At 42.6% G+C, this 25277-nt stretch overlaps 1 protein-coding gene across 3 annotated transcripts in view; it reads right to left on the reverse strand.

Annotated features, from left to right (window-relative positions):
- Window positions 1–808: 808 nt before the first annotated feature.
- The window catches only part of klhdc4 (kelch domain containing 4), a 99352-nt gene continuing 74883 nt past the window's right edge, over window positions 809–25277 (reverse strand). For 2 of the 3 annotated variants that reach the window (XM_085991596.1, XM_085991597.1), the window contains exons 8-11: window positions 15829–15907; window positions 7419–8021; window positions 3943–4056; window positions 875–1440 (exon numbers count right to left, since the gene is read on the reverse strand). In XM_085991596.1, the coding sequence (XP_085847722.1) occupies window positions 1268–1440; window positions 3943–4056; window positions 7419–8021; window positions 15829–15907 (969 nt within the window). In that variant the 3' untranslated portion in view covers window positions 875–1267. Of the gene's footprint in view, window positions 1441–3942; window positions 4057–4857; window positions 4993–5048; window positions 5075–7418; window positions 8022–15828; window positions 15908–25277 lie in introns of all 3 variants that reach the window. The other variant, XM_085991598.1, reaches the window with a different exon arrangement.

Below are 25277 nucleotides of genomic sequence, written 5' to 3' on the forward strand. Positions count from 1 at the left end.
ATAGCCTTAAATGTCTTCAGACGCCTCTCTCCACCTGCGAATGCAGAATCTTTTGCCGGCAGGAAACACACGCCTTTAAATAGCGCTTTACCCAGCTCCCAGCCGACTGCAAACAGTCCCCCTCTACCTGTCGTTTCTAGCGCCAGGCGCTGAGGCAGGGGACGAGAATTAATTTCCAATCTGGGGCACTACCAGGGTGATGTGCGCTTCGATGATGTCATGATTTCTGAGAGAAGGAGATCATGGCGGTAGTGTTTAGTCCTACCGCAAAATGCCAGGTGAATTTCACGGGCAGCGTTAAAATCGCTGCGCTCGGGCGGTAAGTCGTTAGCATCCCCGGAGGTGTTAACGGGAGGCGCTAACCAACCAAATTTTTACCCCATAGTTTATAGTCTGAGAGATATGGTCTGTCAGTTTCATTTGGTTATAAAAGAGATGCAGAGAGTACAAGATGACTGCTATATTCGGTGAGCTTACCAGCAATATAAGGGGTTTATTAATGCTCCTGTGAAGCGTCTTGGGATGTTTTACTACATTAAAGGCGCTATATAAATGCAAGTTGTTGTTACCACCCTGGCAAGATACCTCCCAGATTATTTCACAATAATATCATGTCTGAGTTCAGAGGAAGCATGGCCTTGTGTGTGGAAGTGGTCCTTTGTACCAGGCAAGGGAAAAATATCTGGGGAGAGCCCAAATCATAACATTTGATTGGTTAAGTCTAAGATTGAAGTACAATTTAAGTTTATTTTCTTGTTGATTTCTTTGTCTTTATCTGATGTATGCAAATCACAAACAGTATTTCCCATTCACTGATTGGCATTACCTTTATTCTTGTGTCAGAAATACATACGCAAATGATTAAATTTGATAGTCAAGTGAGAGGTTATTTTTATTTTTCTTCTATATCACAGTAAAGTGAAGGGGACAATCACAAATACCCTTCACTTTGCCATTAAGAATTTAGAAAACACAAGACCTAGTTGAATGCAAAACACATTCATAAAGCAGTACAATCATGGGAAGCAATGGGCTGCTGAGAAACTAAAGCTAATAGCTCTGCTGTAACAAGATTTAGAAACAAATTGCAGCAAAGGTAACAATGTTGAATCTGTCTGAAACTGGCTTTAAGACTTACAAAGTAGAAAAAATAAAATAGTTGCAATTAATTAAACGAACAGTAAACTTTGCAGTTTGCAATTGAGCTCAAAGGCAATAGTTACAGTATATTAACAAACAAATACTGGCAGGGGTTCAGTTCTGCATATCAAACAGTGTCATCATAAAAAGTCTTTGCCATTGCCTGTGCCACCTTCAAAGTCTTTTTCTCTTTGGCATTCTGGCCCATATTATCCTTGGCCAGTTTAATCCAGTATGACTCTGTGCGTGACATATATTCTGAATAAGGTTCTTCTGGTTGGACCGGAGGATGTTCATCTCCTGACAAAGCAAAACAAACAGTTAACAACTTCAGATCCTCTTAGAACTTCAAAAGCCACAACGACTTCTGCTTTACCGGATCCCCATATATATCCCCATTATTATTATGTTCCAGTATCAGAAATATTTTTGATGGTAATCAAAATGAAAGCTAACCAACACAAAAAGTGGAATTCTTTACATTCAGTAATGATTTTGTGCACTCCTAGGTCAATTATGGCACTTATAAGCAATATAACTCTATTTATTTTTATTTTTTTATTTTTTTTTTAACTTGCCCAGAATTTAAGATTAACCACAAAAGAACACTGACAAAATACCTAAAGCTGAACGACATCACAAGTGTTGTTTCTTTTTCAAATTCAGAAGCTCTCATTAAATAATTACTGACCAAAATTGTTAATTAAATTGAATTGAATTTAACAGTAACTCTTAAGAGTCTTCAAAAAGTAGGCAATGAAAGCAACTGTATAGTGTTAATTTCATCCTTTGGATCATACAAAGAAATTATCCCATTTTTAAGAATTTTTTTGTAGCTTAAATTGATCTAACCTGGCCCAGAAAAAAATTACCATAACAATTCATGTTACCCATGGAAAAATGCAAACTCTATTTTATTGCAGAAAAACAATCAAATATATTATTTCAATTAACAATATTTTAATTGTTGCAGGTGGCGGTATAGAACTTGATAAACCTCTCTCACCTAAATATTAAGATATGGGTAAAATCTCTGATAAAATTACACATGCATTGGTTTGGCTTCTTACTTGGTGAACTGCGAAATGTTATATTGTGCTTATTTGATTTTCAGTATGTTGTGATGGAGAAAACCAATATAGCTTGATGCACAAGTAAATAAATAACACTGGTTACCTAATTATGTCTTGAGACATGCTCATTAGTAACAGTTACCTAGAAGTTCAATTTTAGAAATCAAAATCATCGTCATCAGTTGCCTTGAAACACAGCTGGTCATTTTTATGAGAAGCAGAAGTATGATAAAATGCAATAAAATCATTATTAAAGAGCAGGATGGATTTGCGGAGTCCAAAAACTCAAGTCTTCTGGAGGGATTCATTAATAAGGAATGAAGAGATCCTTTCCCACTGCATCTTAGGACTGTCCCTGAATTAAGGTTCAGTATATGCAAGGATACCTGCCTGACTAGCAATGAACTAAGCCCAAGATGTCATTGATGCAAAAATCTGAAAAACATACACTCAGGGGTTTCCAGCCAGGGAGCTTTAGAAATTCTGTCAGTCTGACACAACTGAAAATATTCCTCGAACGTTATGGCCTAAACTTCTCTTTTATTCCCTGCCATTTAAGTGTATGGACCTAACCAATATTGGGAAAGTGTGAAACCAGAGTACTAGCATCAATGAAGGCTGTCTCTGACAGCGAGTGTCTTTTCAGTGATGAATTCCACACAGCTGAGAGCCCCAGGATCTCAAAGACACTTATGTAATCATTCTTGGCATTAAGGGGTTTGGTGCCTGCAAATATCAGCACGCATTTAATGCGAAACATTTAAAGGCTAACCCAAAATATTAACATTAAACAACATTGAAGGAAATTCCTTGCAAAGAGGACTTCAAATAGTCAAGAATGTTCTGCATCTCTCCCCCACACAGACAAAACTGACAGAAAAATAAGAACGTCCCAATACTTGCTAGGACACCGTTGCTAGGGAGTTAGCTCACACCATATGATCAGTCTTTCGCACGTCACTCAAAGACAACAGTAATTAAAAATGTCTATGGGAAGGATTCAATCTGAATAATAAAGTTCTGGCAATAGAAAAATATTATATTGCAAGTTCAATTTTTCCACAATACAGTAATACATGGTTTGGAACACCTGCCAGCCGATTCTGCTGGTGAGTATACAATAGAAACTGATCAATTTTCAATAGTCTGACTAATCCTTCAACAGAAAAAGAAAAAAGTTGTTAACAAACAAGCAACTGGCATTTATATAGGAAAGAGAAAGAGCTTGAATTTTTATAGTGCCTTCCACGTTCTCAGGATGTTCCAAAGTGCTTCACAGTCAACAAAGAGCAGTCGCTCTTGTTTTTTGGCAAAGTGGCAGTCAATTTACACAAAGCACAGCACCACAAACAACAAAGTAAATTAATGACTGGCTAATCTGTTTTGGTAATGTTGGTTGAGGGATGAATGTTGGTCAGGACACTAGAACTGTTTGCTTTTCCTTGAAAAAGTGCTATCTGCTTGAACAGTCAGACAGGGCACTGGCTTAAAGACAACAATTCCAACAATGTTGTATTCCCTCAGTACTGCATTGAAGTGTCAGCTGTAATTATGTGGTCAACTCTTGGAATGGGGTTTGAACCTACGGCCCTATGATACAAAGGCAACAGTGCTACCACTGAGGCATGCTGGCTCTCATTACAAGAAGCTTGCGCCTGACCTTTCAAAAGAACCCATAGACAACACAGACTAGTTACCCATATACTTAAGAATAAGATTTAGTAATTACCATCTTCTTCACTGCTGTCATCGTCCTCTTCTTCCTCCTCATCTTCTCCTCCTGCAGCTCCTTCACACTCTTCTTCATCCTCTGACTCTTCTTCATCCAGCCACTCTTGGGTCTCTGCAGAAAGGCAAAAGCAAGTGAAACAAACACAACATTTAAAAAAAAAACTTCATAAGCATATCCAAGTCATACTTTAGACCAAAGAAACCTTTGTAATATCATTATACAGAGCAGATATGATTTTCTTCCCCATCCTGAAGTATATTCCACCTGACATGACCTGATCGCGCCTGCATTTCTGAATTCAAGTAATTTAAATAGGCCAGGTATTACCCTGGCACAGGGCCTTGTGCATTAAGTGGAAGAGGAAGTCAGCAGGCCCACAGCAATGGCAATCGGCGTTGCCTGTGGAGTCTTCTGGCTGCTATTTTTGGGCAATGGTCAGAAAAGCTCTCTGCCTATTCCTTCACTTGCTGCACCTGTACATTTTGCCTGGTTCCAAGAGTTGGTTGAACAGGACTGGGCACAAGGACTATGGCCCAGTATCAGTGGGTGCAACTCCCAATGGATGTAATTCTGACATACACAATGGACAATGAGATGAAAGACATAATTTGTATGGGTTTCTAGGTTTGTGCATGCTGTGGGCATAACCACTCCACATCCCCTCGGGGATCCCAGGAAACATCTGGACAATGCAGTGGGGACAGAGATCTGGCGTAACAAATTTCAGCTTCTTTTCCTCTGCTTTGCACCCAGCTACTGAGCATTGCTTAGACATGAAGCAGAAGAAAATTGGTCCCAATATAAAAATATAAATCCACAAAACGCATATTGTATTCTCTCCATAAAGATTGCCTGTTGGAACAGCATTTTTAATTAGGCAAACATCATTTAAGATTTTATTTCTACGGTTACTTCTTCAGGAAAGAATTTCTTTTCCCTGTCTATGTCCTCCTTCACTGGGAGGATGGACAGCCTAGCTTGCAAAAGTTCAATAAAGCCCAAGAGGTGCTCTTGAGTGATGCAAGATGGGGTCCATGTCGTAAAAATCTGCAGACAGTAGCTGGTGGAGGCAGCGTTGATAGTGCCTATGAGGTTGTTAAAACTATTGACATTTCATAAGCTTTTAATACTTCACATTTTATTGAATTACTTATACTAAGAAGCTCTCAGACATATTCCAAGAAGTATTTCCGGTCATGGTTGAAGACACCATGGCTGAGTTGGAATTCAGATGTCTCAAATTAGAAAATGTAAGCATGCTTTTGGAATTGAAAAATGGTGCCACATTTGGCAGCCAGATATAAATGGGAAGGACTTTCTTCTAAGAATCAACTCAGATTAATTTTGGCAATTATTTTGCTCCATGCAGTCACAAACTTAAAACAGAATATCTCTGCCAATTTTCTTGAGGTACCCAACAAATTGTTCGGGATCTGTAATTTTTTACAAATCACTTCTGGAAATAACACAGGTTATATTGCACAGTAAGGCAAACAGATGTGCAGATACCTAATGATGTCTTCTGAGAACAAAAAAAGTATCTAGCACCTAGAGATATCTGAAAGAATTCTGAGCTGGCTCTCTTGCAGAGAATTACTCCACAGAGATTGAAGCATAAAACTCAACAATGAGCATCACGGCTGAATCTGAGGCTATCCTTCCCAACATCCACATTTCAGCATTTCCAGCAGAAATTAAATACTGACCAAAAGCAGATATTCTGGCTGATTTTCCTCTTCTAACCCAAGGATACCCTTAGCTCCACCCCAGCTGAGATCAGCTAAGTCACTGGAGTCATCAGGGAAGTCCCAACATCTCAAGTCAATTGAACTATGTGTTTTTGAAGGTTTTTGTATTTCAGCATTCTCAGATATGCTAGTGTAGGATATAGAATTTTTGGAATTCGCAGCTTGGTCACTTAACTTTGGACATGTTATTAGTGGAAAGGACACTCAGCTTGTCCTGATAACCGCATACCATAGACTTTTGTCTGGTGATAAAAAAAACAGGAAACCAAAATCGATTGCCATCAGCAAATGACAGAAGGAACCTTTTTATTGTAGTCTGGGGCCACAAGGCTCATACAAGAGAATTTCTTTATTTAGTATTGATCCGGCTACCTCAAAACTGTATAAAAAAAACCCAAACTGATCTATTCTCAGGATAGGAGAGGTAACATGAAGAGGTACAAGACAAAGACGAGGAAGAATCACATCAGTGGACATTCCAATGCTCCCACCTCCAGAACAAAATGGTATGGTCAACCTGCATTCTGAACTGTATTTCATTTGTGAGTATTGTCTAAATCTGTTGCTTATTGTCATTTGGCAACTGTATAAAATGCTTAGTAATTTTAGTACCAGTTTCTACACTCAAGGTTAGAACTTGTAATAGGGTTATTTCCCTAAACTTAGTGACAAACAAAAATAATAATCCTACAATAGGTTTAAACATTCACTGAACCCAAGTGCTTTTTGACATTAAAAAAAAAGTAATCATATTCTTTAAAAATGATTTGTGACCCTGTGGCATTCCAACTGTTGCTAGTCCTGGACCAGTAATCCTGAAATGTAATCTGAATCTCATGGTGTCACCTGACTGGTAGAATAAATATTACCACAACACTTAAAACAAGGAACCAGCTGCTCCAAACTTCCATTATGTGCAATGAGCTATCCTGTCACTACCTACATTCTCTTAAACCACTTTGCAGTATTGAACTCAAATAAGGTCCATATCTATGTTCCTGTATCAAGGTAAAATTACATCCTCATGAAGCATAAAGCAATCTTGCATTTAAAAATCATTCAAATGCTTACGAGGATAGAATAAAAATGCTATTTTGTGGAAGTCTGTCAATAATTAATCAGAAGAGATTGATTCTTTATTCTGGGCTTTAAATCCAATTAATTTCATATTACTTCAATGAAAAAACTGCAACAAATATTCCAGTGTGCTTTATAGTCATTTGTTTTAAATGAGGCGTATAACTTTCACTCAGGCTTACCATCTGTTTTATTTCCCTGTAACTTCTGAAAATAAATCAAAAGGAGAAAGAGAGAAAAAATGTTCTGTAAAATCTGACGTATTTGCTGCATCAGTGCAAATGTTGTACCAGTGATGTGAGAAAGACCAATGTTCCAGTGCGTGAATCAACTCCTTACTAATAGATTATAAATAACTACATTCAGTAGTACCTTATGGACCAGAACTTATAGTTTTAAACAGTACTGGGGCATCCTTGTTATTCATTCACCCAGCTTTATTATCTGTGTATCTTGCTATATTGTGACGACAGTTCCTCAGCTCATTATAGTCCAGTGGGATGAACCACCTGGAAAGTCACAATAAATAGCTACACAAGTTATTTTATTCTACTTGTTGCCGACACATGGTGCATCAATGTCAAATTAATTAAGTTTAAATGAAAACATATGGGTTTTGCCTAGTACTAGTAGAAATCACAAACTTACTTGGGTCAGTTTCCACCAGAACCTTCCATTCATCCATCTTGTGCAGGTCAATGCAGTAAAGGTCATTTAAAGTAAATTGTCTGTCTCCCACCTCAAACATTCCACCATAGATGTAAAGCACACCATGTTTAATAGCTGCCATGGCACTGGACCGGGGACATGGCTCAATGATGGGGCCAGTTTCAGAATCCTCCTCCTCCTCCTCTTCACTTTCTGTGTCTGGTTTGGCCTCTGGGCTGGTTATGACCTGCTTTATAGTCATGACAGTGCCATCTTCAGTAACAACTTCTTTCACTATTTCTATTGAACTTTGGGATTCTTGCTGTTCATTTTTCACTTCTGCTCCTTCTCCCTCTTTTTTTCGTCTTCGTTTTTTTTTCTCTCCTTTGTGTCCTTTTAACGTTCCAGCAAACCAGCGATTCTTTACCATATCATATATATAAATGTCATTAAAAAATTCTCCTTGGATGTCTTCCTCCTCTTCTTCATCATACACACCGCCAAAAAGAACAACACGATTGTTGGAGGCAACAGCCAGAGAGAATCCTGATCGTGGTGATGGTTTCACTCCTGTAGGGTTCATGCGAACCCAGGCCCATTTGTCTGAGGAAAAACAAGTGATAAATACATTGAGGTTTTGAGATCAACAAAGGAATTTCATATCAAATGCTATTACATACCTGAATTATAAAGGATAAATATATCATTTATCTAAATCAAACAAAACTTTTATTCAAAGTGACAAATGTTTTAACTGTCTAAAAATCCCAAAGAAGCAATGTTCTGAGTTTCAGTTGTCTGGTTTTAATATCTCCAGTATACTGCCATTACCCTTCTTCTCTTGAAGACAGTGGGTTCTGCTGTTGCCATGAGCAACCGCATCGGAAAATGCACTGATACCTCACCCTTGTTGCTATTCTTTACATGCAAACCTAAACAGAAAGCATCAGCAAGCAAAGTGAACATAGGGCCATCATGACCCTATCTGTCTTCCTGAGGCCCACACAATTCCAACAGAGGTCAGTGGAACCCAATTAGTTTTCCTCCTCCCTGGCCTGGAAAAACTGTTGGGCTGTGGGAATCGATGCCCTCTAAATTGAAGATCACAATTAAAGTAAATCCAACTAGTACCAAGTTAAATCCAGCACATGTCTTCAGCAATATTTTCTTTATTTTTTTGTAATGATGTTCTACTTAAATGTTTTGGTATTTAATATATTAAGTTAATGTAGTGATATCATCACTAGAATACCCATATTGCCCAAGTATTTTAACAATCACAGACACACCAAAGACAGTTTCTCACTCAGTTTAGATGGGGAGGAGCTTGAGAGTTCCAGTGGCAAAATGATCAAGTAGCAACAGGCTTTTTATCCGACCCAATCTTGCTTTCTGAAAAAGCTATCGACACGAGTATCAGATCTACAAATGCACATTAAACTATTGTTTAAGAACATAAGTAGGAACAGGAGTAGGCCATACGGCCCCTCGGGCCTGCTCCGCCATTCAATAGGATCATGGCTGATCCGAACCTAGACTCACGTCCACTTCCCTGCCTGCTCCCCGTAACCCCTAATTCCCTTATCAGCTAGTAAACGTCTATCTCCGTTTTAAATTTATTTAATGTCGCAGCTTCCACAGCTCTCTGAGGTAGCAAATTCCATAGATTTACTACCCTCTGAGTGAAGAAGTTTCTCCTCATCTCAGTTTTGAAAGGGCAGCCCCTTATTCCAAGATTATGCCCCCTAGTTCGAGTCTCACCCATCAGTGGAAACATCCTCACCGCATCCACCCGATCAAGCCCCTTCACAATCTTATATGTTTCGATAAGATCGCCTCTCATTCTTCTGAATTCCAATTAGAGGCCCAACCTATTCAACCTTTCCTCATAAGTCAACCCCCTCATCTCCGGAATCAACCGAGTGAACCTTCTCTGAACTGCCTCGAGAGCAAGTATATCTTTTCTTAAATATGGAAACCAAAACTGTACGCAGTATTCCAGGTGTGGCCTCACCGGTACCCTGTATAACTGAAGCAAGACTTCCCTGCTTTTATACTCCATCCCCCTTGCAATAAAAGCCAAGATTCCATTGGCCTTCCTGATCACCTGCTGTACCTGCATACTAACCTTCTGTGTTGCATGCACCAGGACCCCCAGATCCCTTTGTACTGTAGCACTTTGCAGTTTCTTTCCATTTAGATAATAACTTGCTCTTGGATTTTTTCTGTCAAAGTGCATAACCTCACACTTTCCAACATTATATTCCATCTGCCAAATTTCTGCCCACTCACTTAGCCTGTCTATGTCCTTTTGCAGGTTTTTTATGTCCTCCTCACTCACTGCTTTCCCTTCCATCTTTGTATCGTCGGCAAACTTGGATACGTTGCACTCGGTCCCTTCCTCCAAATCGTTAATATAGATTGTAAAGAGTTGGGGTCCCAGCACTGACCCCTGCGGAACACCACTAGTCACTGATTGCCAACCCGAGAATGAACCATTTATCCCAACTCTCTGTTTTGTTAGATAGCCAATCTTCCACCCATGCTAGTATATTGCCCACAATCCCGTGATTTTTTATCTTGTGCAGTAATCTTTTGTGTGGCACCTTGTCAAATGCCTTTTGGAAGTCTAAATACACCACATCCACTGGTTCCCCTTTATCCACCCTGTTTGTTACGTCCTCAAAGAATTCGAGCAAATTTGTCAAACATGACTTCCCCTTCATAAAACCATGCTGACTCTGTCCGATTAAATTATGCTTATCCAAATGTCCTGTTACTGCTTCCTTAATAATGGACTCCAACATTTTACCAACCACAGATGTTAGGCTAACTGGTCTATAGTTTCCAGCCTTTTGTCTACTTCCCTTTTTAAATAAGGGCGTTACATTAGCAGTTTTCCAATCTGCTGGGACCTTTCCTGAATCCAGGGAGTTTTGGAAAATTACCACTAATGCATCCGCAATCCCTACCGCTACTTCTCTCAAGACCCTAGGATGTAAGTCATCAGGTCCAGGGGATTTATCCGCCTTTAGTCCCATTATCTTACCGAGTACCACCTCCTTAGTGATTTTAATCGTGTTTAACTCCTCCCCTCCCATAGCCCCCTGTTTGTCCAGTGTTGGGATTTTTTAGTGTCCTCTACTGTAAAGACTGATATAAAATATTTGTTCAGCGTTTTTGCCATCTCCATGTTCCCCACCACTAGTTTCCCGGTCTCGTCCTCTAAGGGACCAACATTCACTTTAGCCACCCTTTTTCTTTTTATATAACTGTAGAAACTCTTGCTATCTGTTTTTATATTTTTTGCTAGTTTACTTTCATAATCTATCTTCCCTTTCTTAATTAATCTTTTAGTTATTCTTTGCTGGCTTTTAAATGCTTCCCAATCTTCTATCCTCCCACTAGATTTGGCTACTTTATATGCCCTTGTTTTCAGTCGGATACTATCCTTTATTACTTTACTTAGCCATGGCTGGCTGTCTTTTCTTTTACGCCCCTTTTTCCTCAGTGGAATATATTTTTCTTGAAAGTTGTGAAATATCTCCTTGAATGTACACCGCTGCTCATGTACCGTCTTACACTTTAATCTATTTTCCCAGTCATCTTTAGTCAACTCTGCTCTCATACCTTCATAGTCTCCTTTATTTAAGCTTAGTACGCTGGTTTGAGATCCAACTCTCTCACACTCCAACTGAATTTGGAATTCAACCATGTTATGGTCACTCATTCCAAGGGGATCCTTTACTAGGACATTTTTTATTAACCCTGTCTCATTACACAGGACCAGATCTAAGATTGCCTGCCCCCTGGTTGGTTCAGTAACACACTGCTCAAGGAACCCGTCCCTAATGCACTCTATGAACTCTTTCTCAAAGCTGCCCTGCCCAATTTGATTTGTCCAGTCAATATGAAAGTTAAAATCCCCCATGATTATAGCTGTTCCCTTATTACAAGCCCCAACTATTTCCTGATTTATACTCCGACCAACAGAGTTGCAACTGTTAGGAGGCCTATAGACTACGCCCACTAGTGACTTTTTCCCCTTATTATTCCTTATCTCCACCCAAACTATTTCACTATCCTGATCCTTTGACCCAATATCATTTCTCACTATTGCAGTGATTCCATCCTTTATTAACACAGCCACCCCACCTCCCTTTCCTTTCTGTCTGTCCTTCCTAATTGTCAAATACCCCTGGATGTTTAGTTCCCAGTCATGGTCACCTTGCAGCCATGTTTCTGTACTGGGCACCAGATCATACCCATGTGTAATTATTTGTACCGTCAACTCGTCTATTTTGTTACGAATGCTGCGTGCATTCAGATAAAGAATTTTTAAATATGTTTTGTGACAATTTAGTCCTGCTTTTACCCCCTTTACTACTTTATCTTTATACATTCTGTCCCTTCCTGACACGCTCTGGTTTTTAATTCCCCCACTGCTACCTTGCTCTATTGCCTTCTCCGCTGACATTTTTATTTTTTGCTCTCTTGAAACCTCCCCCCCACTAATTAGTATAAAGCTCTCTCTACAGCCCTAGTTATTCGATTCACCAGGATTCTAGTCCCAGCACTGGCCAAGTGAAGCCCGTCCCAACGGAACAGCTCTCTCCTGTCCCAGGACTGGTGCCAGTGTCCCCAGAAGCAAAACCCATTTCTCCCACACCAGTCTTTGAGCCACGCATTTAACTCTGATTTTATTTACCCTAGCCAAATTTGCTCGTGGCTCAGGTAATAATCCAGAGATTATTACCCTAGTGGTTCTGTTTTTTAATTTGGCCCCAAGCTGCTCATACTCCCTCAGCAGAACCTCTTTCCTTGTCCTATCTATGTCGTTGGTACCAACATGGACCACGACAACTGGATCCTCCCTCTCCCACTCCAAGTTTTCTCCAGCCCAGAGGTGATGTCCTTAACCCTGGCACCGGGCAGGCAACACAGCCTTCGGGACTCTCGCTCTCGGCTGCAAAGAACCCTATCTATCCCCCTAATGATACTATCCCCTGCCACTACAACATTTCTTTTTACTCCCCCCACTTGAATGGCCCCTCGTTCCACGGTGCTGTGGCCAGGTTGCTCATCCTCCCTGCAGTCCCCGTTCCCGTCCCCACAGGGAGTAAGAGCCTCGAACCTGTTGGACAAGAGCAAGGGCTGCGGCTCCTCCAACACTACCTCCTGGATCCCCGTACCTGCCTCACTCATAGTCACACCCTCCTGTCCCTGACCACGGACTACATTTGAATTAGTTAATCTAATTGGTGTGACTACTTCCTGGAACACAGAGTCCAGGTAACTCTCCCCCTCCCTGATGTGTCGCAGTGTTTGAAGCTCGGACTCCAGCTCATCAACACGGAGCCGGAGTTCCTCGAGCAGCCAACACTTACTGCAAATGTAATCACTGTGAACATCAATGGTGTCCACTAGCTCCCACATATTGCAGCAGTAACACATCACCTGCTCTGCCATTCTATGTAATTAATTAAATTTATTATTATTTTTAAATGATATATTTAAGGGCCCTGGTTTACAAACTGTCCTGCTACACCAGAGACCGTAAAAACTATAAACCACAGAGTTAAAGTTTTTAAAAAAGAGAGAAATACTCCCAACCAATCACTTACCTGCTTTGTGGTGACGTCACACCTCGATTACTTTTTACTTCTCTCCCTCTGAGATTGGAGATTGGTAAACCTACCCACGCTCGGGCTCACCTTTTATACTCACCACCGCTCGAGTTCCCGCCGCTGCGAGGCCTACCCACGCTCGGGCTCACCTTTTATACTCACCACCGCGCGAGTTCCCGCCGCTGCCGCTCTGAGGCCTACCCGCGCTCGGGCTCACCTTTTATACTCACCACCGCTCGAGTTCCCGCCGCTGCCGCTCTGAGGCCTACCCGCGCTCGGGCTCACCTTTTATACTCACCACCGCTCGAGTTCTCGCCGCTGCCGCTCTGAGGCCTACCCGCGCTCGGGCTCACCTTTTATACTCACCACCGCTCGAGTTCTCGCCGCTGCCGCTCTGAGGCCTACCCGCGCTCGGGCTCACCTTTTATACTCACCACCACTCGAGTTCCCGCCGCTGCCGCTCTGAGGCCTACCCGCGCTCGGGCTCACCTTTTATACTCACCACCGCTCGAGTTCCCGCCGCTGCCGCTCTGAGGCCTACCCGTGCTCGGGCTCACCTTTTATACTCACTACCGCTCGAGTTCCCGCCGCTGCCGCTCTGAGGCCTACCCGCACTCGGGCTCACCTTTTATACTCACCACCGCTCGAGTTCCCGCTGCTGCCGCTCTGAGGCCTACCCGTGCTCGGGCTCACCTTTTATACTCACCACCGCTCGAGTTCCCGCCGCTGCCGCTCTGAGGCCTACCCGCGCTCGGGCTCACCTTTTATACACACCACCGCTCGAGTTCCCGCCGCTGCCGCTAGTAAGCATGTCTTTTTTTTTAATGGGCAAGACACACAAGCAGTCCACATGGTGAATCTAACTTAATTCAGTTCAGCCAAGACTCACTCTTCCAGAAACAACACTTCAGCCACATTGAATTTTTTGCAGGTGACTGCACAAGCATAAATAACTATATGGAGCCAGCGATCTAATTCAGAATGCTTTGGTAGATTACAATTACGTATCTTTACAGTGCCAATTTTGGCTCTTGCTATGCAATGGTATTTGTCCTTTCAAACCTTGAACTTAAAATTGCACACTAGTTAGAATGGAAATCCTAGTAGACTCATGACTAAGGTCAGAACATGTGGCGTCATGGGACAAGTAGCAAAAAGGACACTAAACTGGCTACAAAACATAAAACAGAGAATAGGGGTTAAAGGTAGCTACTTAAATTGGCAAATGGTGGGAAGTGGTGTTCCACAAGGATCGGTGTTGGGACCACTGTTGTTGACCATTTACATAAACGATTTAGACTCGGGAATCAGAAGTACAATTTCAAAATTTGCGGATGACACCAGATTGGGGGGGGGATGTAGTTAATACAGAGAAGGACAGCGACAAGATACTGGAAGACATTAATAAACTTGCAGAATTGGCATGCAATTGGTAAATGAACTTCAATATAGATAAGTACGAGGTAATACATTTTGGTAGGCAGAACAAGGAGGCCACATACTCCTTGGAAAATAAGTGTCTAAATGGGGTTGAAGAACAGAGGGATCTGGTGATATAGATACACAGATCACTAAAAGTAGCGATGCAGGTTAATAAGGCCATAAAAATAGCAAACAAAGCACTAGGGGGATTAAGTAGATTGGGCCTATACTCTCTGGAGTTTAGAATGATGAGAGGTAATCTCATTGAAACATGTAAGATTCTGAAGGGGATTGACAGGACAGATGCTGAGAGATTGTTTCCCCTGGCTGAAGTGTCTAGAACTAAGTGGCATAGTCTCGGGATAAGGGGTTGGCCTTTTTGAGACTAAGGTAAGGAAGAATTTCTTCACTCAGAGGGTTTTGAATCTTTGGAATTCTTGCCCCAAAGGGCTGTGAATGCTCAGTTATTGAGTATATTCAAGGCCGAGATAGATAGATTTTTGGACTCATGGGGAATCAAGGGATATGGAGATCGGGCGGGAAAGTGGAGTTGCGGTCGAAGATCAGCCATGATCTTATTGAACGGCAGAGCAGGCTCGAGGGGCCATATGGCCTACTCCTGCTCCTAATTCTTCTGGGTTCATTTCTAGAGGGATAGAATTGAAAAGCACAGAAGTTATGTTAAACTTGTATAGAAGCTTGGTTAGACCACACTTGGAGTACTGTGAACAGTTCTGGTCTCCATATTATAAAAATGATATAGAAGCACTGGAGAAGGTGCAAAAAAGATTTACGAGAATGATACCAGAACTGAGAGTTTATACCCATCAGGAAAGATTGAACAGGTTGGGGCTCTTTTCTCAAGAAAAGACAAGACTGAGGGGTGACTGGATAGAGGTCTTTAAGATTATGAAAGGGTTTGATAGGGTAGAGAAGATGCTTCCATTTGCGAGCAAGACCAGAACAAGGGATCATCATAAATATAAGGCAGTCACTAATAAATCCAATCGGGAATTCAGGAGAAATGTCTTTACCCAGGCAGTGGTTAGAATGTGGAACTCGCTACTACAAGGAGTAGTTGAGGCGAATAGCATAGATGCATTTAAGGGGAAGCTAGATAAGCGCATGAGAGAGAAAGGAATAGAAGGATATGTTGATGGGGTTAGATGAAGAAGGGTGGGAGGAGGCTCGTGTGGAGCATAAACACCAGCATGGACCTGTTGGGCCAAATGGCCCGTTTCTGTGCAGCAAACACTTTGTATTTCTGATCCTAGAACTATAGACTATATAGTACAAATCCAGCAGTTAACAGTTGGTATGCTATGGCAACAAACACATACTAGTAGTCCACATGCACATACCTTCACCTTCTTTCCCCTCATTTTTCAGGAGGAACATATCAGTGTATACAATGCCCTTTTCTACATCTTTCTTTACTCGCTGCATGAAGAAAAGGAAAAAAATATACAATACAAATCATTTACAAACAAATATTTTAAAAATGCCAAACTCGATGTAACTTTTTAAACATACGTACAAGTGCTGCTTTGTTAAGGGGCAACATATCCTTGCTCCAAATGGGAAAAACAGATAAGTGTACGAATTAGTCGGCAAGTACTTTGACAGAGATATTTTTAGGTACCTTTTTAACATCTTCACATGTGTAGCTGTGAGCACATGCCCTAAGATTATAAAATGTCTCCTTGTAAAAGTTCTGCATACTTTAAAAGCAAAAGAATGTTTATTAGGCTGAATATGCTCTATTCCCAATCAGTTCACTAGTTCAAGTCCACGGATTACCTGCTATTTCAACTCTACTGCATCAGTTGGTTAAGTAATAGCAGTTCTTAGGCAGTGCGACATGGAAACAAGTAACACCAGCAACGTCTGTTTTGCCCCTGTTGAATTAGGCTTCCAAGCGGAATGACTTCAGCAGCAGATCTGCCAAAGTCTGTAGTAAAGACTGTCCTTCCTTCTTTAATACAGAAGGGCACAGATGTAACAAGCAAGAGGAGAAAGCAGGTAGAATGTGCTGGCTTTATTTTTAACTTCTAATTTATATACTGGTGCTGACTTCTAAAATGTCACAGCCACTATTAGTAATGATCTTTAAATTGCCAATTTCAGGAAAGTTAAATTGTGAGGAAATTGATTAGACTGCCTCAATTTACTGTACTTTCTGCTAGAATCCCCAAGATGAAAAGTGCACCTTATAATAGTATTCTGGAATTGAAGAATACTGAGAATATTCACAATGCTCAAAAATCCTTAAATGATCAGTGAATTTTCCAATAAATTGAACTTGTACAGTGGAATGGTTATAAAGTTATCAGAATTCTATGTAACTGCTGTGGCACTGACAACTATATTATGCTAGAATTTTGAATTACTATCATTCCTTAATGCTATGTACCATTCCATTCCAATTAGATGTTTCTTCATTTGAATGCTTTATCATAAAGCAATTCTTCCTCCTTTTCTTAGGCTCTCACCTCAACTGACAAAGAGCTGACTGTAATCACAGATTCCTGCACAACTCCAATGCTGCTATGACATCAGTAAGCCAATGGAAATTCAGTTCTCCATTTAATTGATACAGGTGTTCTGAATTAATTCTGTCCTTTGATTCTGATGGCTGTTACTTCCTGTACCATCCCCAATTAATTTCCCAGCAACCAAACATGAAATTGAAAATGCTAGTCAGCTAATCATGAGACAGTCAGCATCTTGCATGCCACATGTTGCTCTTTTGTGATTAAAATGTGTTATTTCCAACTATTCGCTGAATGCTTGTATCAGAAATACAGGTTAGCTATAATAAATCAGACACCCTTTCTTAGATTCTGACCTGGCTAAATTATATTATTGAATTTATCACAATATCTCAAAAGGTGCCATCATATTTGTTGACGGGGCTTGTATTGCATATTTAGCTTTTAAAAATTAACTGCAGGGAAACATGGAAGAGCATTCCTACTGCCACAGTGGAAACTTGTAGTGGAAAGGAAGCAGATGTTGTTATCTGCTCTGTAGCTATAGAACGATGGGGATGTTTGCTGATGACTGCACAGTGTTCAGCACCATTCACAACTCCTCAGATAATGAAGCAGTCCATGCCTGCATTCAACAAGACCTGGACGACGTTCAGGATTGGGCTGATAAGTGGCAGGTAACATTCGTGCCACACAAGTGCCGGGCAATGACTATCTCCAAAAAGCAAGAGTCTAACCACCTCCCCTTGATATTCAACGGTATTACCATTGCCGAATCCCCCACCATCAACATCCTGGGGGTCACCATTGACCCGTCTAGGACAAAGCAGCCCGCTTGATTGGCATCCCATCCACCACCGGCGTTACATGGCTGCAGTGTGTACCATCTACAAGATGCACTGCAGCAACTCGCCAAGGCTTCTTCGGCAGCACCTCCCAAACCCGTGACCTCTTCCACCTAGAAGGACAAGGGCAGCAGGCGCATGGGAACACCACCACCTCCAAGTTCCCCCCCAAGTCACACACCATCCTGACTTAGAAGTATATCGCTGATCCTTCATCGTCATTGGGTCAAAATCTTGGAACTCCCTACCTAACAGCACTGTGGGAGTGCCTTCACCACACGGACTGCGGTGGTTCAAGAAGGCGACTCACCACCATCTTCTCAAGGGCACTTACGGATGGGCAATAAATGCTGGCCTTGCCAGCGATGCCTACATCCCATAAACGAATAAAAAAAGCCACGGGCAATAACTGCATGACAGAGTGGGGTGGGGGGGGAATGAGACACGGAATCAGAGAAAGGAGAGTGAGAGGTGGGAATGGGGGTAATTGGAAACAGGGAAAAGGACAAAGAATGAGAATGCCAAACAGCAGGAGATGGGAGTATGAGACACAGTTAAGAAAATAAGGACATGAGAGACAGCAGGGAAAAGAGGGAATGAGAGTCAAGGAGATAGAGGGAATATTAGACGGAAGGAATGCAAGAGAAAGATACACACAGAGGAAGTGAATGATAGAAAGACAAGAGACAGTTGGGGAAAGTGGCAATGGAAAAGGAGAATATTAGAAAGAGGGTAATGAGAGAGAGAGTAGAAGGGAAGGGAAAAGAGACAGGAGAAGGGAATGAGAGAGAAAAAATGTGCAAGAAAAGATCATCAGGGCCATCAAGCTTACAGGAGAACCTTACATGCTGTTCATCAAATCCCAAGCAAAGCTGCCTCCCGGGAACTCGAAAATTCTCTTGCCAAATCAGGAAAAACTCTGGGAAGCTCCAGGAGACTGGTTGCGCACGACTCACCATAACTGTATCTAATTAGCAACTTACCACCTATAACTGTAGATGTCCTTCCCCCCACCACGCCCGCCCTCAGGATTTATCAAGTTCTCTCTTAAAGGACACTGACCATATCTCTGCAGTTTGTTCTAGAGGGTGACGATGCTCCACGAAAATAAATAGTTCCTGGAATCTAACCTAACTCTTCACCTACAGATATTTATACGCATGGCCTCTAGTCCTACCATCCCTATCCATTTCAAATAACATATCCAACGGGGAGGAGATTGGGAGGGGGGCTCGTGGTGGCCGTCAGCGGCCTGTAGTTTTAATGTGGCGCACTCCTGCTCCTCCTGGCTCCACATTCAGACAAGTAGAAAATATTTTACTTACCATTTTGCTGGCAGCTTCCAGCAGTCCCGTTAAAGACTGGTTTGGCTACTTTTCGTCTGAGCAAACTGACCAGGCATGCTGCAGTCAGGTGGGGACCAATTTCATAATGGAGCCTGAAATAGGAGTTCGGTGTCCGATTTGCAAACGCAATGGACCCAACGTCATTTTCAGGCAGATGCCCTGTGCAACTACAGGCTTTTGGCACATACCCAGTTGAAGAATTTTATCCGAGGGAGAGGGGTTGATGGGATGCGCGTTTGATAATTAGCATTGCTGCTCTGGGAGAGCCAGCAGTGGTGCGGTTGTGTGCACAGCTGAGGCTATCTAGTTTGGATCAGAGAGAAGATATGGGCCCATTCAGGAGGGACAAAATATTAGAGTAGATTGGCAGGGGTTCTGCACAAGTGGCTACGAGGAACCAAGAGGGCCATGTTGAGGTAATGGGAACTTAGGGGGAGGGAAATATTACTGACTGAAACGAGGAGAGTCGAAGACAGATCACAAGCTAACAATTTTTAAGCCACAAAGGTGCCATACCAATATTAATAAAGAAAGCTTATGCAGCACGCCCATTTTCAAAAGGAACCTAAGGGAGCGATTTCGCCAATGGGGGTGCGTTGGAGGCGGGACTGCTGCTTGTCGGGTAGATGTCCCGCCTCATCGATTTGTGGCCAACCCACACTATTTTCCCTTGATTGACCTTGTTAAGCCCGCCCAGCGGGCTTAGCAGGCCAATCAAGGGAAAGCCGGTTATAGAGAACGTCAGCGTATGACGTTTCATCTGTCAAAATTTTTTGACAGATGAATTGTCATCGTTTGACAGCTCTGTGAAGCTCTCAAACACTGACATTCGCTGGAGTTTGATGAGTTCTTGAATTCAAGACTCATCAAACCTCTTTCTTTAGCAGAAATTAGATGGTTGTTGCACTGGAGAATGCAACAGCCATCTGTCATCTCTGCCGCGGAGGTGTGTGACTCTCCACATACCCAACTCTTGAAGCCTGCAGGAAGAAACAAAGGTAAGTAAACTTTTTCTAACACTTTCACTTACCTCACATACTCACCTCTCCACACTTGCACCCATCACTTACCTTCACAGTGCACCTTTGCACCCCTCCGACCCACTACTCGCCTCGGTGACCCTGGCGGGGTTCGCAGCCTTCGGGAAGCCCGCACTTGTGTGGGTAAAATGGGGATAATCCTCTTATCTGCCTGTTAACTACCTGTTAACAGGCAGTTAAGTGGCTATAATCCCCTTCCTGCCTCCAAGGAGACGGGACCCGGTGCGGGTCGGCTACCCGCCTCCTGGGAAGATGGCACGGAGGCGGGTTGGGCACCCACCCCCAAATTCTGCCATTTTCCCGGTAGTCCTGCCTCCATACCCACCTCCCCAGGGCTGGCAAGATCGTGCCCATAGTGTCTGATAACAGCTAGTTGCTTATAAGGATAAGTACAAACTAATTAAAGCTATAGAAACACGTCATAGTGAAAATACTTTACACAGTGTCTCTAATATAACAGGAGTTATAAACAGTCTGCATTACTTCAAAGGCTACAGTATCTCCACGAGTATTATAATTAACTAATTTATTAAGCTGACAATTCAAGGTTTGCAACTATACAGATGACATTGAGCAAACTGATCCTCAAAACGAACTTACAGTGCATTAGTTATTGATGCACCAATTTAGTATTTATGGACAGAATGATTATAAATGCACGATAAGGTGCACATCAAGCCCATTTTAAGACCAGAGCAAATCAATGTTCAGATGTTTTAAAATTAATTCGGTAATCAGTTAACTTTACACAAGGGAACAATATCAGATCATAAACTCCAGCTGTGTTTTGCAGCCACAGCAGAAAGGAAAAGCAGTAATAAAGGTAATTTAATTTTTTTTTAAATACATGTCAATGGCTAGAGGTCAACTATACAGATCGAAAGAGTTACTAATCCACAAAAAATAAAAGGTGTGATGATTAAGAGGCTTCTTGCAATAGGCAGTAGGAAACATCTGTTAAGGTACTGCCTTGCTGGTAACTTTTCTTCCCAACCCAAAGAAGTAACAATTGGTTAGAAAGCGTTCTCCATCACGTACAAGCCTGTCAAGCACGGTAGACCTGGTATTGGTGCCACTTACTCCTCCAGGTTCATTCCTATGAAGTAAACCGTTTATGATGGAAATATGTAAATAAAACTCATTCCAGTAAAAAAAAAATTAAATCTTATTACCAAATTAAAATAAAGCAATTCTTTGTACTGCCACATTGCTCCAATGAATAAATCATGTGACTGACAGTTCCCAGTTACGCACCAGTCTTTTGCTAGACTAATGTTGCCCTCAGTTTCACCTGCCATCCTCTATCTTAGCAATCACCTGTCCAGGCCTCCAGTTGCCTAGCAACAGCACTCTCCAATCCACTGGGGTGTCTATGCTTTAATTTCTACAGTTTCCTGCTGTTTCTGATGAATCACAGCACCGAGGAGGAGATCTGCATGAACATTTAGTATATTAACCAGCAGAATTTGACAATCAGTCGCTCCATGGCACACACACAGGATTCTCATTCTTGCTCGATGTTAAATGTGAATATAACAGACAAAATATCTCTGGCCTGGCAGGTTAGCAGTCAAGACATTGTCGCACACAAGTAGAATCTTACTGCAAGAGGGAGGGGTGAGTGGTGAAGGATTATACATCATGTGTCTAATTTAACAGGAAGCCTTTATGTTAGCTTAGCACTGATTATTATGGACAATGGCAATATTAGAAAAGTTTGCAAACAATTTGGTAAACTCCCAATGACAGAGAATTGATGCAAAAAACTATTGAGGTGACCAACATTCCAAAGAATCTATCATAAAAACAATATTAGCAGAACAGGTTGTGGAAATCTTTCAAAAAGTAGAATCACAAAAAGTACACAGATGCTATAAATCTATGCGTTAAAAATACTTTCCTTCTGTGTGATTAATAAAATGCAAACTGAATGCAAAAAGTTGTGGATATATGGTCTTTGCAAGTGTGCAATAACCAAATCAAAAATAATATAAGTTCAACTTATGGTCCACAAATACCATCCCTCGCAGAGATGGTGAATGCCACAAGATCTAACCTAAAGGGGAAGAGTATTCTACAGAATTATCACATGATTTCTAATAATTTGTATGTAGGCTAACTCCAGTTACCAGCGCCTCTCAATCATTTTCTTTACTGGTAGCATTAAAATAATACAAACGGAAAGTCTAGGTTCATGGAAAGCTCTTTCTTACCTCACTAGTGCCAATTACTTTATATTTATATTCCTTGCATCACAAGAACTTTGTGATCAATAAAAGATAATCTACCATTAAACAAAAGCAAAATACTGCGGATGCTGGAAATCTGAAATAAAAACAGAAAATGCTGGAAATACTCAGCAGGTCAGGCAGCATCTGTGGAGAGAGAAACAGAGTTAATGTTTCAGGTCGATGAATCTTCGTCAGAACTGGAAAAAGTTGGAGATGTAACAGGTTTTTAAGCAAGTGTAGGGGCAGGGAGAGGGGGGAGTGGAGGAAAGAACAAAAGGGAAGGTCTGTGATAGGATGGAAGGCAGGAGAGAGTAAGAGACAAAAGGGATGACGGTGCAAGGCAAAAGGAGATGGTAATGGGACAAGTTAAGAAACAAAAAATGACTAGATGAAGTGTAAATGGCAATGGCAGGATGATCAAAAGCTGCCACGTGAGAGAGAGAAAAAAAAGATAGGAGCAGAGGTTATGGTCTGAAATTGTTGAACTCGATGTTGAGTCCAGAAGGCTGTAAAGTGCCTAATCGAAAGATGAGGTGCTGTTCCTCGAGCTTACGTTGAGCTTCATTGGAACAGTGTAAGAGACCGAGGACCAAGAGGTCAGAGTGGGAGTGGAGCGGAGAATTAAAGTGACAGGCGACCGGAAGCTCGGGGTCACCCTTACGGACTGAACAGAGGTGTTCCGCAAAGCGGTCACTCAATCTGCGTTTGGTCTCCCCGGTGTAGAGGAGGCCACATCGTGAGCAGCGAATACAGTACACTAAATTGCAAGAAGTACAAGTAAATCGCTGTTTCACCTGGAAGGAGTGTTTGGGGGTCCTGGACAGTGGGAAGGGAGGAGGTAAAAGGGCAGGTGTTGCATCTCCTGCGCTTGCACGGGAAGGTTCCGGGCGAAGGGGAAGAGGTGTTGGGGGTGATAGAGGAGTGGACCAGGGTGTCGCGGAGGGAATGCTGAAAGGGGAGGTGAGGGGAAGATGTGTTTGGTGGTGGGATCACGCTGGAGGTGGCGGAAATGGCAGAGGATGATCCGTTGAATGTGGAGGCTGGTGGGGTGAAAGGTGAGGACAAGGGGAAACCTATCGTGGTTCCGGGAGGGAGGGGAAGGGGTGAGGGCAGAAGTGTGGGACATAGAACGGACACAGTCAAGGGCCGTGTCAACCACAGTAGAGGGGAATCCTCGGTTGAGGAAAAAGGAAGACATGTCGGAAGCACTGGTATGGAAGGCGGCATCGTAAGAGCAGATGTGGCGGAGACGGAGAAACTGGGAGAATGGAATAGAGTCCTTACAGGAAGCGGGGTGGGAGGAAGTGTAGTCCAGGTAGCTGTGGGAGTCAGTGGGCTTATAGTGAATGTTTGTCAATAGCCTATCCCCAGAGATGGAGACAGAGAAGTCGCGGAAGGGAAGGGAAGAGTCAGAGATGGACCATGTGAAGGTGAGGGAAGGTTGGAAATTGGAAGCAAAGTGAATGAAATTTTCTAGTTCAGGGCAAGAGCATGAAACGGCACCGATACAGTCGTCAATGTACCAGAAAAAGAGGTGAGGGAGGGGACCTGAGTAGGACTGGAACAAAGAATGTTCCACATATCCCACGAAAAGGCAGGTATAGCTAGGACCCATGCGGGTTCCCATAGCAACACCTTTAATTTGGAGGAAGTGAGTGGAGTCAAAGGTGAAGCTGTTCAATGTGAGAACAAGTTCAGCTAGGTGGAAGAGGGTGGTGGTCGAAGGGGACTGGTTGGATCACTGTTCAAGGACGAAGCGGAGCACCCTCAAGCCATCCTGGTGGGGGATGGACGTGTAGATGGATTGGATGTCTGTAGTGAAAAGGAGATGGTTGGGGCCAGGAAACTGGAAAAGTGGCGGAGGGTGTCGGAAGAGTCGCGGATGTAGGTGGGAAGAGACTGGACAATGGGAGAAAAATAAGAGTCGAGATAGGAAGAAATAAGTTCCGTGGGACAAGAACAGGCTGAAACAATGGGTCTACCAGGGCAGTCCTGTTTGTGAATCTTGGGAAGGAGGTAGAAGCGGGCTGTGCGGGGTTGGGGAACTATGAGGTTGGCGGTCGTGGAGGAAAGATCTCCAGAGGAGATGAGGTCAGTGACAGTCTTGGAAATGATGGCTTGGTGTTCGGTAGTGGGGTCATGGTCCAGGGGGAGGTAGGAGGAGGTGTCGGAGAGTTGGCATTCAGCCTCCGCTAGGTAGAGATCGGTTCGCCAAACAACAACAGCACCACCCTTGTCAGCAGGTTTAATGACCATGTTGGGATTGGACCTGAGAGAGTGGAGTGCTGCAAGTTTAGAGGGAGGTAGGTTGGAGTGGGTAAGGGGAACAGAGAAATTGAGACGGCCGAAGCCACGCCGGCAGTTTGCAATAAGATCTAGAGAGGGTAAGAGGCCAAAGGGAAGGGTCCAGGGAGAACAAGAATTCTGAAAACGGGAGAAAGGGTCAGCTGTGCAGGGCGAAGAATCCTGGCCAAGAAGTGGGCACAGAGACGAAGGCAACGGAAAAAGAGCTCGGCGTCGTGCCGAGTTCAAAATTCATTGAGGTGGGGGCGAGGGGATGAAGCTCAGGCCTTTGCTGAGGTCTACCGTCAAGTCTGATCCTCCAATTACTACTACTTGTGAAACAAGCGGCAAAGTATTTCCAAAAAGGCTTTACTGTACAGCGGCAAGCAAAGGCTCAATACTCAAACATCCCTAAACAAATTGATTTATATCGTAGAATCATAGAATAATACAGCACAGGAGGAGGCCATTCGACCCATCATGCCTGTGCCGGCTCTTTGAAAGCTATCCAATTAGTCCCACTCCCCTGCTCTTTCCCGATAGCCCTGCAAGTATTTCCACTTAAGTATTTAT

The sequence above is a fragment of the Somniosus microcephalus genome, chromosome 6 (genome assembly GCF_052327205.1).
Source record: "Somniosus microcephalus isolate GS21.2 chromosome 6, FLI_Smic_1.0, whole genome shotgun sequence".
Classification (NCBI taxonomy): Eukaryota; Metazoa; Chordata; class Chondrichthyes; order Squaliformes; family Somniosidae; genus Somniosus; species Somniosus microcephalus.